Source organism: Heptranchias perlo, unplaced genomic scaffold, assembly GCF_035084215.1.
Source record: "Heptranchias perlo isolate sHepPer1 unplaced genomic scaffold, sHepPer1.hap1 HAP1_SCAFFOLD_49, whole genome shotgun sequence".
NCBI classification, from domain to species: domain Eukaryota; kingdom Metazoa; phylum Chordata; class Chondrichthyes; order Hexanchiformes; family Hexanchidae; genus Heptranchias; species Heptranchias perlo.
Window position 1 is genome coordinate 3630095 of NW_027139505.1, and position 18683 is coordinate 3648777.

An 18683-nucleotide genomic window follows, 5' to 3' on the forward strand; every position below is an offset into this window, starting at 1 on the left:
ACAGATGGAAAACTTTCCCCACTTGTGGAGCATTCCAAAAATAGGAGCCATAAATATAATATAGTCACCAATAAATTCATTCAGGAATTCGGGAGAAACACTTTACTCAGAGAGTGGTGAAAATGTGAAACTCGCAGCCACATGGAGTAGTTGAGGCGATTAGTATTGATGCCTTTTTGGGGAAGCTGTATAAACAAATGAGGGATAAAGGAATAGAAGGATATGGTGTTAGAGTGAGATGAAGTAAGGTAGAAGCAAGCGCGTGTGGAGCATTGTGTTGGCCCGAATGGAAATAAAATGCTCGAGAGATATGGTAGCTTATCGAATGCCTTTTGAAAATCAAATGTCGATTACCTCCAATGTATGATCCTTCCCGATTCTCTCTGTTACTTCTTCAAAGCATTTAATAAGGTTGGCCAAGCATGACCGTCCCTTTTGAAATCGGTGCTGAATACCCGTTATTAATTTTCGATTCAGGATGTTTTTCTATTATATCATTGAGTAAAGATGCTATTATCTTTCCTTCCACTGATCTTAAGCTATCTGGTCTCTTGTTCCAGGAATCACCAAGTACAGATATCTCAATAAAATATTGCTTAATCATCGAAGCTGGCGGTGCATCCGGTGATGGATGCGATCAGAGCCCTTATTGCCGTCGCCAATCTGATCCTGCTTTCCATTCACTTGCGGATTTGGAGCACACGCATTTTCCGCCCTTCTAGAAGTGTCTGCGATTCTTCGCCGATTACTTTGGCTGGAAGCACAGAATGGAAATCTCAATATGGACTAAAAGTTGCAAATCGGGAAAAAAATCCCTCTGCACGTGTTCGAGCTTTTTTTTTAACATCGAAGTACATTGAATGTACAGCACAGAAACCGGCCATTCGGGCCTAACAGATCTGTGTCGGTGTTTATGCTCCACACCAGCCTTCTCCCACCCCTCTTCATCTAACCCGATCGGCAAATCCTCCTCATCCTTCCTCCCTCACGTGTTTATGTAGCTTACCCGAAAATGCATCTATGTTAATCGTCCCACCATTCCACGTGGTAGCTCGTTCACATTCTCACCACTCTCTGGGTAAAGTAGGTTCTCCTGAAGACTTTATTGCATTTATCAATGACTATCTTATATTTATGGCCCTTAATTTGTATTATGTAACTATCGCCCTTTGCCGAAGAAACAAAAACAATGTATTTTCTAACTATCACCCACTCACTGGATTTTGCTGGAGAAATAATCAATTTGTATTATGTAACTATCCTCCACTCGCTGTATTTTGCTGGAATAATAATCAATTTGCATGATGTAACTATCCCCCACTGACTGCAACTTTGCTGGAGGAATGACCCTGCTTTTATCGGAAGAAGTTGTCCTGGTTTCAGTTTTGAGTTCTATTTGCCAGTTTGTAGAGATTCTTTTTAAGTAGACTCTGTAGACTGTTTGCTGCAGTGCGCTGTTTAAACAGACACTGTTTGCTCAGTAAATAGATGTTGTTTGCTGTAAAATACACTATTTGCTGTGAGTCATGCGTAATTCCCGCCCCACCTCCAACACATTGGCTGAAACAGTGATGTCAATATGGATACTCTGGATGTTTCATGCTTTTCCATGCTTTTTCCGCAGTATTTGCCAAATGCGGGCCAGGTCTGGACCACAGAAACGCCGCCCTCGACGTTCAAAGATGGCAGAAGGCGAGCGACCTCGCTCGATTGTAGCATAAGTCGTTCTGCCTGCCAAGCCTGGCAACAACACCCACTCCCCCAAAACCCCCGCCACGGCTCCCCACCGACAGCATGAAGAGGCATACCGCCCTCAGCTATCAACAATAAGCGTCGGCTAGGGGCCAGATTGTGTAGAACGGGTCAGATTGAGATGCAGGGTTCATATTGAGGACAATGGATCAGAATAAGAAGAAGGTGTCAGGTTGGGCAGAAGCGTCAAGATTGATTAGAACGGGTCAGATTAAGAAGAAGGGGTTAGATTGAGGAGAAAGTGACAGATAAATGAGAAGGGGTCAGGTTGAGAAGAAGGGGTCAGATTGAGGAGAAGGGATCAGATTGAGGTTGGCGGAGACTCGTTGCAGGTTGATGGCGGTTGGAGTTCGGTATGTTTGTGATGGAATGGCCTGAGAAGTGGCCTTGGAGCTGAGGTAATTTTGTGACGGAACGTGTGTTGGCAGGGCGACTGTAAATATATAGTGAGGGGCTTGAAAGCTGTGAGCGTGAAGTGAACGGAATATAACGGCCAGTCGGAGTCGCTGTGTCTGCAATTTTTCAAAGCCTGGAAAGCTCAGTCGGTAGATTTTCAGAATATTATCATGATGGGCGAGGGTTCAAGTCCTAGTTCAAGCATTGTTGTTTTTTTTCAATTAAAACCCCACTCAAGTTAAATTTTGACGCATCGTCATTTAACGTCAGGTATTTAAATTCTGCAGTGCAAAATATAAATGTCTCGGAGCATTTTATTGATTCCGTGCACAGCATCTTCCCAAGCGAGTCAGGAATGAGGGAAACGAACCGAATTCACCCAAACAGAATTTTTTGGTCGGTAAAATTGCTTTAAAAACTTTCAGCACATCTGCTACCCTCCCCCTCTGTCTTCATCTTTCATTCTCTGCATTTTCTGTTCTCCCGGCGATTCATGATTATTTCTCATCGAGATTAAATCCGAGCTTGGTAAAACTGGCCATCGCGCAGTCAGCATTGGAGAGTAGAAGGCAGGTGATGAACAGAAGTAGGCCATTCAGACCCTCGAGCCTTTTCTGCCATTCAGTTAAATCATGGCTGATCTGCATCTCAAATCCATTTACCCGCCTATATTACACTTGCTACCGTTGATGCCATTCCCCAACTACAATCTATCGATCTCAATCCTGGACTTCGAATTGACCCCCAGCATCCACAGCCTTTTGAGGGAAGAGAATTACAGATTTCCACTACCACATATCTGAACACTTCCTGCCTGATTTTGTTCTTGAATGTCCTATCTCTCAGGGACCAGATTGAGGAGAAGAGGTCACACTGATGAGAAGTGTTCAGATTGAGGATAACGGTACATATTGAGGAGACGGGGTCAGATTGAGGATATGGGATCAGAATCAGGAAACAAGGTCAGAGACAGAAGTGGTCAGATTCAGGAGAGATGAACAGATTGAGGTGAGGGGGTCAAATTGAGGAGGAGTGAGATTGAGGAGAAGGAGTGAGATTGAGGAGAACGGGTGAGATTCAGGAGACGGTGTCATTCTTATAAAACGGGGTCAGATTGAGGAGATGGGTTAAAATTCCAGAGAAGGGGTCGGAACAAAAAAGGCATTTGATGAATTTCCATATAACAGGTTATTCGGAAAATAGAAACATATAAGGTGAAATGGATGGTGGTAACTTGGCTACGTAATTAAGGGATGGGAGACAGGGAATAGTGGTGAACAGATGTTTGTTTGACAGGAGAGAAGTGTGCAGAGCGGAACTTGGTGGTCGGTATTAGGACAATTGTAGTTATTTTATTTATAAATGACCTTGACTTATGTATAGAGGGTACAGAGTAAGGTAACCAGAATGATACCAGAGATGAGGGACTTCAGTAATGATGAGAGATTGGAGAAGCTGGGTTGTTTTCCATCGAGTAGACAAGGTTAACGGGAGACCGAATAGAGGCTGTCAAAATTATGAGGCGTTTTGACAGGGCAAGTAGGGAGAAACTGTTTCCTCTACCAAGTTACTTGGAAACCAAAGATCACAGATTTAAAATAATTGCCCAGAAGAGCTGGAGGGGAAATGAGCAGAAATGTTTTCACACAGAGGTTTGTTAAGATCCGAAATGCAATACTTGAAAGAGTGGTGGAAGCAGATTCCATTGGAACTTTCAAATGCAATTTGACGTCAAAGAGAAAGGGGATATTATGCCTATCGTGTCTGTGCCTCCTCTTCGGTAGAGCTATCCAATTAACCTCACACGCCCGCTCTTTCCCCAGAGCGCTCTAACTTTTCCCCCTTCAACTATTTGTCCAATTCTTTTTTGGAAGTAATGATTGAATCTGTCTCCACCACCCCTTCAGGCAGTGCATTCCACATCATAAGAAATCGCTGCGTAAAAAAATGTTTCCTCATGATGCGTCATGTCCTTTGCAAATATCTTATATCTGTGTCCTCTTGTTCCCGACCCATCTGCCAATAGAAGCAGTTTCTCCTCATTTACTCTACCAAATCACTTTATGATTTTGAACAATTCTATTAAATTTACCCTTAAACTTCTCTGCTCCACGGAGAACAACCCCAGCTTCTCCAGTCTCACCTGTTCGAGTGCTGCTTTTAACTCAAGATGATCAATTCCCACTCACATGCAGCCCCATGAAACATGAGCAATTGACGCTGATCTTCCTGCTCTGGAAACAAAATTCATCAATATACTTTGAAGTTCTGATGAAAGGTTCCACGTCAACTACAGGCCAGTCAAACGTCGATGGTGAGGGAACATTAAGAGACATGAACCCGGTAAAAATTAATTGGCACTTGGATAAATATGGGTTGATAAATGAAAGCCAGCACGGATTTGTTAAGGGCAAATCGTGTTTGAGTAACTTGACTGGTTCGTGTGATAAAGTGACTGAGAGGATTGATGTGAGCAGTGCGGTTGATGTGCCTATGGGTTTTCAAATGGAATTTCATAAAATACCACATTATAGGCTTGCGAGCGAAATTAAATGGACAGTTGCTGCATGGATACGAAATTGGCTAATTGAGAGAAAGCAGAGAGTAGTGGTTAATGGTTATTTTTCAGAATGAAGGGAAATCCCCAGGGTCGGTGTTGGGAACACTGTTCTTTGATAAGGGGGGATATAACTAGAAGTAAGCAGCCAACAGAGATGTCATGGGTTGAATTGAGAGATAGGAAAGGATTTAAGACTGTAGTGGGAGTTCAATATAGGGCCCCTGGCAGCAGCTCTGAAGTGCTGGATTGGATAAATGCAGAGATTAGACAAGCGTGTAAGAAAGACATAATTGTTTTAATGGGGGACTTTAACCTTCACATAGATTGGGAAAAGCAGACTAGCAACTGTCAGAAATGTAGCGAATTTCTTCAATGTATCCGGGATAGTTTTCCACATCAGTATATCCTAGAGGCAACAAAGGGGCAAACCATACTCGATTAGTAATGAGTAATGAACCAGATTTAGTTAACATCTTAACTGTGCGTGAACATCGATCCAATAGTGATCATAACATGATCGAGTTCAATGTAGTGTTTGAAAGGTTAAAAAGTGAATCAGCTGCTAAGATTCGAGACTTGGGCAAGGCCGACTTCAATGGGATGAGACAGAGTCTGTCCTCAGTTAACTGGGCAAATCTGTTAATGGGTTAAACGACTGATGATCAGTGGGAAATGTTTAAAGAAACATTTAACGTGATACATAATCGGTTTATACACATGAGGGGTAAACACTCTACTTGCCAAAAAACAGCCATGGACAACTAAAGAGGTGAGGGACAGTATAAAACATAAGGAAAGGGCATACAAAAAGGCAAAAAATGGCACAGATCATGGCGAATGGGAAAGATACAAAGATCAACAAAGGGTCACAAAACAGATAATTAGAGCTACAAAAAGAGAGTATGAAAAGAAACTCGCAATGGATATCAAACTCAATACACAAAACTTCTATCGTTATATTAGGAAAAAGAGGGTGCTCAACAGCAGTGTTGGCCCCTCAAAAACTGAAAGTGGGGATATTGTCATTGACAATGGGGAAATGGCAGACATGTTGAACAATTACTTTGCGTCATTATTTACAGTCGAAAAAGAGGATAGCATGCCGCAAATCCCAAGAAAACTAATATTGAAACGGGGACAGTGACTCGATAAAATTAACATAAGTAAAGCAACAGTAATTAAGAAAATAATAACACTAAAGGGCGACAAATCCCCAGGACCGGTTGGTTTCCATCCCAGGGTTTTAAAGGAAGTCGGTGAGCACATTGTGGATGCCCCAACGATAATCTTTCAAAGTTCTCTCGATTCAGGAACTTTCCCTCTGGATTGGAAAATTGCACATGTCATTCCGCTGTTTAAAAAAGGAGCGAGAGGGAAAGCGTGGAATTATAGACCAGCTAGCCTAACATCTGTTGTGGGGAAAATGCTGGAGTCTATAATTATGGATAGGGTGACTGATCACCTCGAGAATTTTCTGTTATTTCAGGGAGAGCCTGCATGGATTTGTGAAAGATAGGTCGTGCCTGACAAACCTGATTGAATTTTTTGAAGATGTGGCTAAAGTAGTGGACAGGGGAATGTCAATGGATGTTATTTATATGGACTTCCAGAAGGCATTTGATAAGGTCCCGCATAAGAGACTGTTAGCTAAGATAGAAGCCCATGGAATCGAGGGAAAAGTACGGACTTGGTTATGAAGTTGGCAGAGCGAATGGCGACTGAGAGTAGGGATAATGTGTATGTACTCACATTGGCAGAATGTGACTAGTGGAGTCCCGCAGAGATCTGTCATGGGGCCTCAATTATTCACAATATTTATTAACGACTTGGATGAAGTCATAGAAAGTCTCCTGTCTAATTTTGCCGATGACACAAAGAATGGTGGCATTGTAAGCAATGTAGATGAAAACATAAAATTACAAAGCGATATTGATAGATTAGGTGAATGGGCAAAACTGTGGCAAATGGAATTCAATGTAAACAAATGTGAGGTCATCCACTTTGGATCAAAAAAGGGTAGAACAGGGTACATTCTAAATGGTAAAAAGTTAAAAACAATGGATGTCCAAAGTGACTTCGGGGTTCAGGTGCACAGATCATTGAAGTGTCATGAACAGATGCAGAAAATAATCAATAAGGCTAATGGAATGCTGGCCTTTATAACTGGAGGACGAGAGTACCAGGGGACAGAAGTTATGCTGCAGCTGTACAAAACCCTGGTTAGACCGCACCTGTAGTACTTTGTGCAGTTCTGGGCACCGCACGTTCGGGAGGACAGATTGGCCTTGAAGGGAGTGCAGCCTAGGTTTACTAGAATGATACCCGGACTTCAAGGGTTAAGTTACGAGGAAAGATTACACAAATTGTGGTTGTATTCTCTAGAGTATAGAAGTTTAAGGGGTGGTCTGATCGAAGTTTATAAGATATTAAGGGGAACAGATAGCGTGGATAGAGAGAAACTATTTCCGCTGGTTGGGGATTTTAGGAGTCGGGGGCACAGTCTAAAGATTACAGCCAGACCTTTCAGGAGCGAGATTAGAAAACATTTCTACACACAAAGGGTGGTCGAAGTTTGGAACTCTCTTCCGCAAACGGCAATTGATACTAGCTCAATTGCTGAATTTAAATCTGAGATAGATAGCTTTTTGGCAACCAAAGGTATTAAGGGATATGGGCCAAAGGCAGGTATATGGAGTTAGATCACAGATCAGTCATGATCTTATCAAATGGCGGAGCAGGCAGGAGGGGCTAAATGGCCTACTCCTGTTCCCAAGATCCTATGTTCCTATGTTCCTATTCTGTCACTTTTTAAATCTCACTCCCATTCCCACACTCGTTAATTTTCACTGTGATCCTTCCTCTTTCTGCTGCCCTGCTGTACCTGAAATATATGGAGCAAGTACATTGTAAGCAAAAATAATCCTTAAAGATTTCGTGAACACGGTGTTTACTCCGATCATCACAGTGTGAAGGTAAAACATGGAGCAATGCCCATTCCCTTCGACCCACAGTGCTCGCTGGAGCGCTCTGAAAGCCGTCTATACGGATCTTTCAGTGTGATTTGGTAATAGAGCAAGAGAGAGTGCTGGATACTGAAATGGAAAGAACACGAAATCATTCTGAGAAATAAAGGGAGCAATAAAGGACGTTATAAGATGGCGAAATGGGAAAGAAAGGGTCAGATGGAAATCACTGTTTGTAAAGTTAAGCTGCATCTTTGTCAAATAATTAATACCATTTATTCGTTGCTTTGGGAAAGCTGGATGATGTGAAAGAACAGAGGGATTGAGGGGATGGGTGAGGATTCTGCCAATAAGCTCTTCAAAGTAGCACCTCAGCTGGATACACCCATTAAAAACTTGAAGAACTATTGGGTTTTATGGCAAGTGGTTATAGACTATAAAAGTACAGGTGTAATGGTGAATCTGCGTGAAACATTAGTGAGACGATAGCTGGAGTAATGTGTGCAGTTTTGGGTTACACATTATCGGAAGGGTGTTGATGCAATAGAAAGGGTACAGCACAGAGTCATTAGGATACTGCCTGGTATGAAGAAATTGAACTACGAAGAACGTCAAGAATAATCAGGCCTGCTTTAGTTAGAACCGAACAGATTATGGGGTAATTTAATGGAGATGTTTCATATTATTTAAACGGATTGCACAGAGCAGGTAGGAATTGGATTTTATGTTTGGCGCAGCAGACTGGAACACAAGGACATATTTGTAAGGTTAAGTTAGGACAGAGAGCAGGAGAAACTTTATTGCATGGAGTTGTGAGGCTGTGGAATGCACGAGCAGATTTAGTATTTGAAGCATCGCCCTTGCGCAGTGGGTATAGGAGTGCAGTGGTTATATTAGTGGGAACAGTAAACCAAACACGCGGCAGTTTGAAAATTTGAGTTCAGTTTTTACGACATCTGCAATTAATAAAAAAGCTGGTGTCAGTAAAAATGAACCTGTTGGATTTTCGTTAAAAAAAACAATTAATTCACTGATTTCCGTCAGGGGAGGAAATTCCGCCCTTGCCCAGTCTGACCTGCTTCCAACACCAACGTAACTGAGTGTTAGCTGAACTTTGAAGTGGTCAAGCAAATCATTCAATTGTATCAAACTGTTACAAGTAGTATAAGAATAAAGCCCACCACCACCTTCTCATGGCAACTTTGATGGGCAGTAAATGGCCACATCGGAGAATGAATCAAAAAATTGTCAACATTTAAGAATAACTGAGATAGGTGGTTGACATGAAGGGGAGTAAAGGAATATGGGAACATAGTGGGACCATGGGATTAGGACTAATGCTCATGGATAAACAACACGGTCATTTTTGGTAAAATGGCCGATTCAGTCTTTCAATTTCCATGTAATACTGACTTATGAGCCCTCCTCAGGGGTGTGTGGGGAGGGGTACAATTTGTTGCTACCATTGCATTAGCCCTTTGGTTGTCTCAAACTTTCTTTGGCTTGGCGCCTACACGAAGCAAACACAGGAAACAGGAAACATAGGAAAGAGAAAACACAGGAAACAGGAGATATGGAAAGAGTAAGCACAGGAAACAAAGGAGACACAGGAAAGTGCAAACATAGGGAAATTTAAAGATAGGAGAGAGTCAGCATAGGAAACAGGAAACAAAGTAAAGGGTAAACAAAGGAAATGGTTAATATAAGAAAGAGGAAACATAGAAACCAGGAACGTTAGGAGACAGGAAGCGAAGGAAACAGTAAAAACAGGAAACATCGGAACAGGAGTAGGCCTTTGGGAGTTTGTCCCGCCATTCAGTTGCATCATGGCTGATCTGCACCTCAACTACATTTATGCACCTTCGTTCTACATACCATGACAACTTTACCTAAGAAAACTCTATCGATCTCAATCTTGAAAGGTATTAGATCTCGGAAACTAATGTAACTCAGCGTGGATGAGAGAGATGGGTGAACAACACATTGCCCCAGAATAGGTGAAAAGTGGCAGTGATTTTTTTCATGGAGGTTGGGAGGCAGAAAGGACATCTTTGGGTTGATCATGTATGGCAGTAATAAAGTCATTTATGAGGATTTCAGTTCCGGATGGGGTGACGCGGTTGTGGCAATTGGCGATGCTATGGATGTGGTGGTCGGCTGACGCTGGAATGCAGAAGATGTGGTGTCAGACATTGAACTCGGAATTGAAAAAGACACCAAAGCGGAAACAAACTGCATCAACCTGAGATATTTACTGAGGATCAGGACACCAAGGTTGAGAATAACATGGTTCATCTTGAGGCATCAGTTGGGCAGGGGGTTGAATCATGCCGGAGGAGTGGTGTGAGGGAGGGTCAAAGCTGATGACTCATCACAAGGTCTAGAAAATGTGCATTTTACCCGCAGCAGTATGGTCATCACGGAGTGAAAATAAGGAATAATGAACAATAATCTAAGAGAGCAATAACCATCCGAAATATTAGAATAGCGTCATCACCAATGAAGTTAAAATAAGGCCAACATCATTATTCTTAGAATGGAGTGACTCGCAGTAATGTTGGAGTTGGGTCACCACCAGCAATATTAAGTACAGTCACCATCAGTAACGTTAGAATAGGATCACCACCAGTAATGTTAGTGTAGGTTCCGCACCAGTAATGTTAGTGTAGGGTAACCACCAGCAATGTTAAGGTACAGTCACCATCAGTAATATTAGAATAGGATGACCACCAACAATGATAAGGTGCAGTCACCACCATTAATGTTAGAGTCGGGTCATCACCACTAAGGTTAGAGTAGGATCACCACCAGTAATGTTAGAGTAGGATCACCACCAGTAATGTTAGAGTCGGGTCACCATCAGTAATGTTAGAGTAGGGTCACCACCAGTAATGTTAGAGTAGGGTAACCACCAACAATGATAAGGGACAGTCACCATCATTAATGGTGGAGTAGGATCACCATCAGTAATGTCAGAGTCGGGTCACCACCAGTAATGTTAGAGTCGGGTCACCACCAGTCATATTAGAGTCGGATCACCACCAGTAATGTCAGAGTAGGGTCACCATCAGTAATGTTAGAATTGGGTCGCCACAATTAATGTTAGATTTCTGTCACCTCCAATAATGTTAGAATAGGTTCACTATCAGTAATGATAGAGTCCAGTCACCATCAGTAATGATAGATTAGAGTCACCACCAATAATGTTAGAGTCGATTCACCAGCAATAATTTGAGAGTAGTTTCACACCAGTATTGTTAGAGTAGTGTCACCAACAGTAATGCTAGAGTAAGGTCACCACCAGTAATGTTCGAGTAGGATTACCACCAGTAATGTCAGTGTATCGCCACCACCAGTAATGTTAGAGTAGGGTCACCACCTTTCATGTTAGAGTTGGGTCGCCACCATTAATGTTATATTTCTGTCACTACCAATAATGTTAGAGTAGGGTCTCCATTATTAATGTTGGATTTATGTCATCATCTTTAATATTAGAGTAGGGGCACACCAAGTAATGTTAGAGTAGGGTCATATCCAGTAATGTTTGAGTAGGGGCACATTCAGTATTGTTAGAGCAGCATCACACCCAGTAATGATCGAGTAGGGTCCCCACCAGTCATGTTAAAGTAGGGTCACCATCAGTAATGATAGCTTAGGGTCACCACCAATTTTGTTATTGTCGTGACAGCACCAGTATTCTTAGAATAAGATCGTCATCATTAATATTATTATAGTGTTACGACCAATAATGTTAGAGTGAGGACACCGCCAGTAACGTGGTAGCAGAGTCGCCACCAGTAATGTTAAAGCAGAGTAACCGCCAGTAAATTTAGAGTAGAATCACCACCGGTATTATCAGATGAGAGTCACCACCATTAATGTTACAGTAGATTCACCAGCAATAATTTTAGAGTAGGTTCCCCACCAGTAATGTTTGAGTAAAGTCACCACCAGTAATATCAGAGTATCGCCACCACCATTAATGTTAGAGTAGGGTCACCAGCAGTAATATTAGAGTCGGGTCACCACCATTAATGTTAGAGATGGGTCGCCACCATGAATGTTAGATGTCTGTCACCACCAATAATGTTAGAGTAGGTTCACTGTCAGTAATGTTAGAGTACAGTCACCATCAGTAATTTTAGATTCGAATCGCCACCAATAATGTTAGAGTAGATTCACCAGCAATAATTTTAGAGTAGTTTCACCAACAGTAATGTTAGAGTAGGGTCAACACCAGTAATGTTAGAGTAGAGTCAACACTATTAATGTTAGAGTGGGTTCACCAGCAATAATTTTAGAATAGGCTCACCACCAGTATTGTTCGAGAAGAATCATCACCACTAATATTGGAGTGAGGTCACCTCCAGTAATGTTACAGTAGGGTCACCACCAGTAATGTCAGAGCTCCGTCACCACCAGTATTGTTAGAGTTGGATCACCACCATTAATGTTAGATTTCTGTCACCACCAATAATGTTCGAAGAGTTTCACCATTATTAATGCTAGATTTCTGTCATCACCTTTAATATTCGTGTAGGGGCACACCCAGCAATCTTAGTGTAGGGTCACACCAAGTAAAGTTGGAGTAGTGTCACACCAAGTAATGTTAGAGTAAGGGCATACCCAGCAAATTTAGACTAGAGTCACACCCAGTAATGATAGAGTAGGGTCACCATTAGTAATGTTAGAATATGGTCAACATCAGTAATGTTAGAGTAGGGTCACTGGTAGTAATGTTAGAGTAGGCTCACCATCTGTAATGTTAGATCAGAGCCATCATCAGAAATGTTGGAGTCGGTTCTTCCCCAGTAATGTTAGAGTAGAGTCACCAGCAGTAATTTTAGAGTATAGTCACCAGCAGTAATGTTAGAGTCGAATCACCAACAGTAATGTCAGAGTATCGTCACCACAAGTAATGTTTGAGTGGGGTTACTATCTGTAATGTTAGAGTCGGATCGCCATTAGTAATGTTGGATTTCTGTCACCACCTGTAATATGAGAGTATGTGCACACCCAGTAATATTAGAGTAGGGGCACACCCAGTAATATTAGAGTAGTGTCACACCTAGTAATGTTAGAATAGGATCACTACAAGTAATGTTAGATTTCTGTCACCTCCAATAATGTTAGACCTGAGTCATCATCATCGTACAAAACAAATTTTAATTATGTAATGGATAAGTGAAGATTTCACCGAAATAACATGTGTCCCTAAAAACCTAACACACTGTCCTTGAGGGATGTTCCCTTCAGAGATGACAGAGGGTACGCAGAGCGTTCATAATTTCAATATAACAAGTTTCATGAACTGAACTGTACAATTTCCCCATTGGTGTCCCGGGCGCACTGAGGAGGAAAATCGCGCTTTGTTTGTTAAGCGAATATAACTGACGCGAATTATTGTGTAACCTGATTTTCTCACCGGACACCGATATTGTTCTATAAATGGGGTAGTGTTTACGGATCTCAGATACACTCCAATCGGAACCATAAAGCTGGACTGAATTCACACATTCTTCTAAACAATGGAAAGGCCAATAATGCTACAGATCAAGGACATCTACTACCCTGTTCTCGCAGTCTTTGGTGTTCCCGGTAAGTCAGTATATTCTGTTATTTAATAATTGTTCACTCTCTCATTGTTAATGATTATGTAACATATTCCGAGAATGTCCTTATTGCAGAGTAAATTATCCAGCGGTAGATGTTGATGAACATCTGCGTGAATCCGAACAGTCCTCACGGCCGGTGAGGCGCTGCTCTGGTCTGTGGATCTTGGGCACCGAACGATCAACTTTCTTCCCTATACCGAGGGAGGGCGATGCTGATTCCGCAGCCCCTCCAACAGTACATAGTTCAATAAAGGATGCATTTCTTAGTGTCTATGCTCATCAACTCATTTGAACCGCTGTCTACTTTTACTTATAATTCCGCGGTCTGCAGCCACCTCCACCCAACAGGGGCCTTTGAAAGATAATTTGAGAAACAATTGCCGCTCGGGGAGCTGTTCCCCTCCCCTCGGCTGCAAAGAACTTTTGCGGTTCCACCAGCTCCCGCTCTGTTACCTCGGGGCGATAATAAATAGAAAAAGGGTAGTGTTTCGACCGAATCGAATGATTTTGTCATAGCTGAATGTTTTATTTGGATTCATAGCTTTCCAGTAATTGTTGTGAAATTGTATTTAATTCTTGACGACATCTGACTGAAGGATACTGGAAGAACGGCGGACTTTCAGTCCCTCTATATTGTTTGTTTGAAGTTTTCTTTCTTCTAAATAAGATATCGTCAACTCTCGCCTTTACCAATAAAAATGAATCCGTATGTATAATGCTAAGCGGGAAAACATCGAAACATTTCCTCCCAATATGCTGTGAGATTTACCTGCGTATCCCCGTTATTTACCTCTTGTCCCTCTTTCTTACAGCGAATCTATTGACAATCGTGATTCTCTCCAGAGGAAATTGTGGCCTTTCCAAATGTATCTCTGTCTATATGGTGGCCATGGCAACAGCAGATCTACTGATCATGATCATCAATGTAATAGTGCATCACATTTTCAGTTATTTCTTTCCATATTCATTCCTGTCCTACACTGCCGTTTGCAAGTTAATTGTATACATGAAATGTAACAACCTGGATATGTCGGTGTGGTTTACAGTCTCGTTCACATTTGACCGATTTGTAGCTATATGTTGTCAGAAGTTTAAAACAAAGTATTGCACAGTGAGAACTGCGGCCACGGTTATTACAACGGTCTCTATCCTGGTCTATTTAGAAAATATCCCCTATTGGTTTGCATATGAGCCTGATCGAATAATTAGCAATGTTTACTGGGGTTTCCGTCCCAGACTGGACTTTTTTTCATCGCCTGCAGGTATAGCGTTCTCCTGGTTAGATAGTATTTTCGTTGCCTTGCTTCCTTTCGCTTTGATACTACTGTTTAATTGTTTGACAGTCAGGCGCATTTTAGTGGCCAATAGACTCCGCAGGGGACTTCGAAGTCACAACAGTGAGAATCGAAACGATCCAGAGATGGAGAACCGTTGGAAATCCATTATCTTACTGTTCACTGTATCGGGCAGTTTCATACTGTTGTGGCTGACAACTGTCGTTAGTTTTTTATCGACCAGACTGACAAACGCCATGTATTACCGTGGTGATTATACTGCACCTGCTTATATCGCCGCTGAAACAGGTTACATGCTTATGTTTTTGAGTTCCTGTACAAACACGTGTATTTATGCAGCTACTCAAACTAAATTCAGGGCCGAGCTGAAACAGCTGATGAAATTTCCTTGGACATTTATTCTAACAATGGTCAAGCAATGAACAATCAAACCAAAACTTCCTGTCCGACTCAGAGCTCAATTACAGCCCGTGTTCCATTTTAGAATGTCCGTCTTTCGTTTACAGCGACAATGGATTTTTGTTGTGAAAATTAAAAGCTGTTAGAAAACATTCCTTCCCTTTGGTGCCGTGCATTTGATGTCTGCTACTTTCTCAGGGTGAACAGAATCGTTTCGCTAAAACAGCGCACTTCCCGCTCAGGATTCAAAGAGGACAGTCATGATTGAGATTCAGCAGTGGTGCAGAACATGTGGCGTCAGCGTTTGCTGTTTAATAACGTAGGTACTGGAATGAGACGCGTTGTTTATTTAAATAATGAAGCTTTCTTTAGTGTAGCAGGAATGAAGGATGTTACAATCGTGATTATTTGTAATTATTCTGTAATCTTGGTGTGAATGTTGCAGGCGCTGGTCTCGACATCAGACACTGCTCCCCATTGTCTCCTGGCCCAATAGAACGGGACCCTGTCTCCTGATAAGTCACGAATGAAGGAGACAGTAGAAACTTGACTCGTCATTTGACGTCAGTAATCTTTGTTTATAGATATTTTCTCAAAGTCTCAACTGATCTAAATGTTGGAATGTTATAACATGGCAACAGACCATTCGACGCACAGTCCTTGTCGGCGTTCACCCTCCACCCGAGTAAATAGTTCCATTCACTTCACTCGCCTCGTCTCAACATCCCTCCAACCTATTGTTATTCATCGATCTATCCAATTGAATCTTGGATTTAGACGTCATTTCTGCCTCTGTGTATTCTGCAGCCTTACAACTCTCCATGTAAAGAAGTTTCTCCGAGCTTCAATTCTCAATCTCTGAAATGTGTTCCGGAATCTATGGCCATTAGTTCTTGATTCCTCACCTGATGGAAGCAGTCTGCTTCTATCTATCCTGTCCCATCCCTTCTTAACATAAATCCACTGGGCACGACTCAACAACATGTATCAATCTGGTATCAAAACGCAAGCTGGTGAAAGTCAGGAAAGTTTAGTTAGGATAGTTAATTGATATCTTTCTCTTGGAAATGGTTGTGTCCTTTGTTTATACTGAACATTGAGAAGAATGTATTTGATGATTGTCCACTACCCGAAACATCGGGACCGTGCACAGGGAGATTCTAATCAAACACCTTCAGAGCCCATCATCTCTTGGTAGATTAGCAAAACGGGCAGGAATATTTTGTATCGGATGTCTCCTGCTACATGATCTTGGGATATCGCTGTGTTTACAGAAGTGACGTGTTGTGCGTGAATCATCCTGCGTCCGATATGTATGACGAAGATGCACTGAAGAAGAATCATCGAATCTTACAGCACAGAAGAAGGTCATTGGGCACGTCGTATTTGAGCCAGCTCTTTAAAAGATCTGTACAATTTAGTCCCACACTCCAGCTTCTTCCCTAGAGCCCTGCAAATTTGTCCACTTCAAGTACATGTCCAATTGCCTTTTGCAAGTTCCTATGCAATCTGATTCCACCAACATTTTAGGCAGTTTGTTCCAGATCTTAACAACCCACTGTGTGAAAAAGTTACTCTTCATTCCCTTTCTCGTTTTTTAACCAATTATTTTAAATATATGACCTTTGGTTACTGACCCACTCGCGAGAAGGAACAGTTTGTCCCTACTTGCTCTATCAAAACGACACATAATTTTCAATACTTCTGTTGGGTCTCCCGTAAACATTCACTGCTCTAAGGAGAACAATCCCAGCTTCTCCAATCTCTCTACAAAACTGCAGCCCCTTATCCCTTGTATCACACGGGTAACCCTCCTCTGTACCCTCTCCAAAGCATTGCCCTCCTTCCTAACGTGAGGTGCCCAGAATTGTACTCATTACTCCAGCCGAGGACGAACCAGTGATAAGTATAGGTTTAGCATGACTTCCTTGTTTTTATATTAAATGTCTCTATTTACAAAGCCAAATAGCACAAATGCTCACTTAATCACCTTATCAATTTGCCCTGTCAACTTCAAAGATTTGTGAATATGTACCCACAGATCCCTCTGCTCTTGCACCCCCTTAAAATAGTACCGTTTAGATTAAACTGCATCTCCATTTTGTTTCTCCCAAAGTGCATCACTTGACAATTATCCACAATAAATTGCACTTGCGCTGTGTCTGCCCATTTCACCAGTCTGTCCACATTCTCCTGAAGTCTGCTATTATCCTGCTTATTATTTACTATGTTGCCAAGTTTTTATCATCCACAAACTTCAAAATTCCACTGCCAAGTCCTCGTCATAAATATAGACCAAGAAAAGCAATGGTTTAATACCGACCCCTGGTGGACGCTACCGCGTACTTCTCTCCATGCAGAAAAACATCGGAACATGAGAAATCTGAGCATGAGTCGGCCAGACGGCCCCTCAGGCCTGCTCTGCCATTCAATAAGATCATGGCTGATCTTCGACCTCAACTCCACTTGCCCACCCTATCCCCATATCACTTGATTCACCTGGAGTCCAAAAATCTGTCGATCTCAGCCTTGAACATATTCGACGACTCAGCATCCACAGCCCTCAGGGGTCGAGAATTCCAATGATTCACAACCCTCTGATGAAGAAATTCCTCCTCATCTCAGTCTTAAATGGCCGACCCCTTATCGTGAGAATATGCCCCCCTAGTTCTAGTCTCTCTAGCCAATGGAAACAATCTCTAAGCATCTGCCCTGTCGAGCCCTCTCAGAATATCGTAGGTTTTAATGAGGTCACCTCCCATTCTTCAAAACTCCAGAGTATAGGCCCATTCTCCTCGTAGGACAAGCCTCTCATCACAGGTATCAATCTAGTGAACCTTCGTTGCACTGCGCCCAAGGCAAGTATATCCTTCCTTAGGTAAGGAGACCAAAAATGTACACAGTGCTCCAGGTGAGGTCTCACCGAAGCCTTGTACAATTGTAGCAGGAGTTCCTTACTCTTGGAGAACAACATATCATTTGCCTTCCTGATTACTTGCTGTGCTTGCATGCTAATATTTGTGTTCCTTGTACGAGAACACCGAAATCTCTCTGAACACCAACGTTCAATAGTTTCTTACCATTTAAATATATTCTGTTTTTCTATTCTTCCCACCAAAGTGAATAACCTCACATCTCCCAACATTACAATCCATCTGCTACCTTCTTGCCCAATGACCTAACCTGTTTATATCCCATGCGTACTTTGTGTGCTCCTCACTGCTTACTTTCCTATGTAGGTTTGTACCGTCAGCAAACATGGATAGATTGCACTTACTCCGTTCATATATGCCATTGGTATAGATTGTAAATAGCTGAGGACCAAGCTCTGATCCTTGCGGCACTCCTCAACCTGCCAACCTGAAAATGATCCGTTTATCCATCCTCTCTGTTTTCTCTCCGTTAGCTAATCCTCCATTCATGGCAATAAGAACATAAGAACATAAGAAATAAGAGCAGGAGTAGGCCAATCGGCCCCTCGAGCCTGCAACGCCATTCAATAAGATCATGGCTGATCTGGTCCTAACCTCAAATCTAAAATCATATCCAATCTCCTGCCCGCTCCCCGTAACCCCTAATTCCCTTTACTTCTGGGAATACATCATTCCCAACCCCATGAGCCCCTATCTTACGTAGCAACCTTTTATGTGGCACCTTATGGAATGCCAATTGAAAATCCAAATAGAGTACAACCACCGGTTCC

The 18683-nt window shown here is 42.2% G+C and overlaps 1 protein-coding gene across 1 annotated transcript; it reads left to right on the forward strand.

Annotated features, from left to right (window-relative positions):
* Positions 1 to 13199: 13199 nt before the first annotated feature.
* LOC137313881 (probable G-protein coupled receptor 139) lies at positions 13200 to 15003 on the forward strand. Its single transcript, XM_067979618.1, has 2 exons — positions 13200 to 13269; positions 14099 to 15003. Exons 1-2 carry the CDS (start codon positions 13200 to 13202, stop codon positions 15001 to 15003), a joined length of 975 nt encoding a protein of 324 aa, XP_067835719.1.
* Positions 15004 to 18683: the final 3680 nt, after the last annotated feature.

What these genes read in the sequence shown, in the direction of transcription:
- LOC137313881 (XM_067979618.1), top strand. Translation starts at nt 13,200, where the DNA reads ATGGAAAGGCCAATAATGCTACAGATCAAGGACATCTACTACCCTGTT. An exon ending in CGCAGTCTTTGGTGTTCCCG is followed by an intron (nt 13,270 to 14,098) that starts GTAAGTCAGTAT and finishes TCTTTCTTACAG; the next exon opens with CGAATCTATTGACAATCGTG.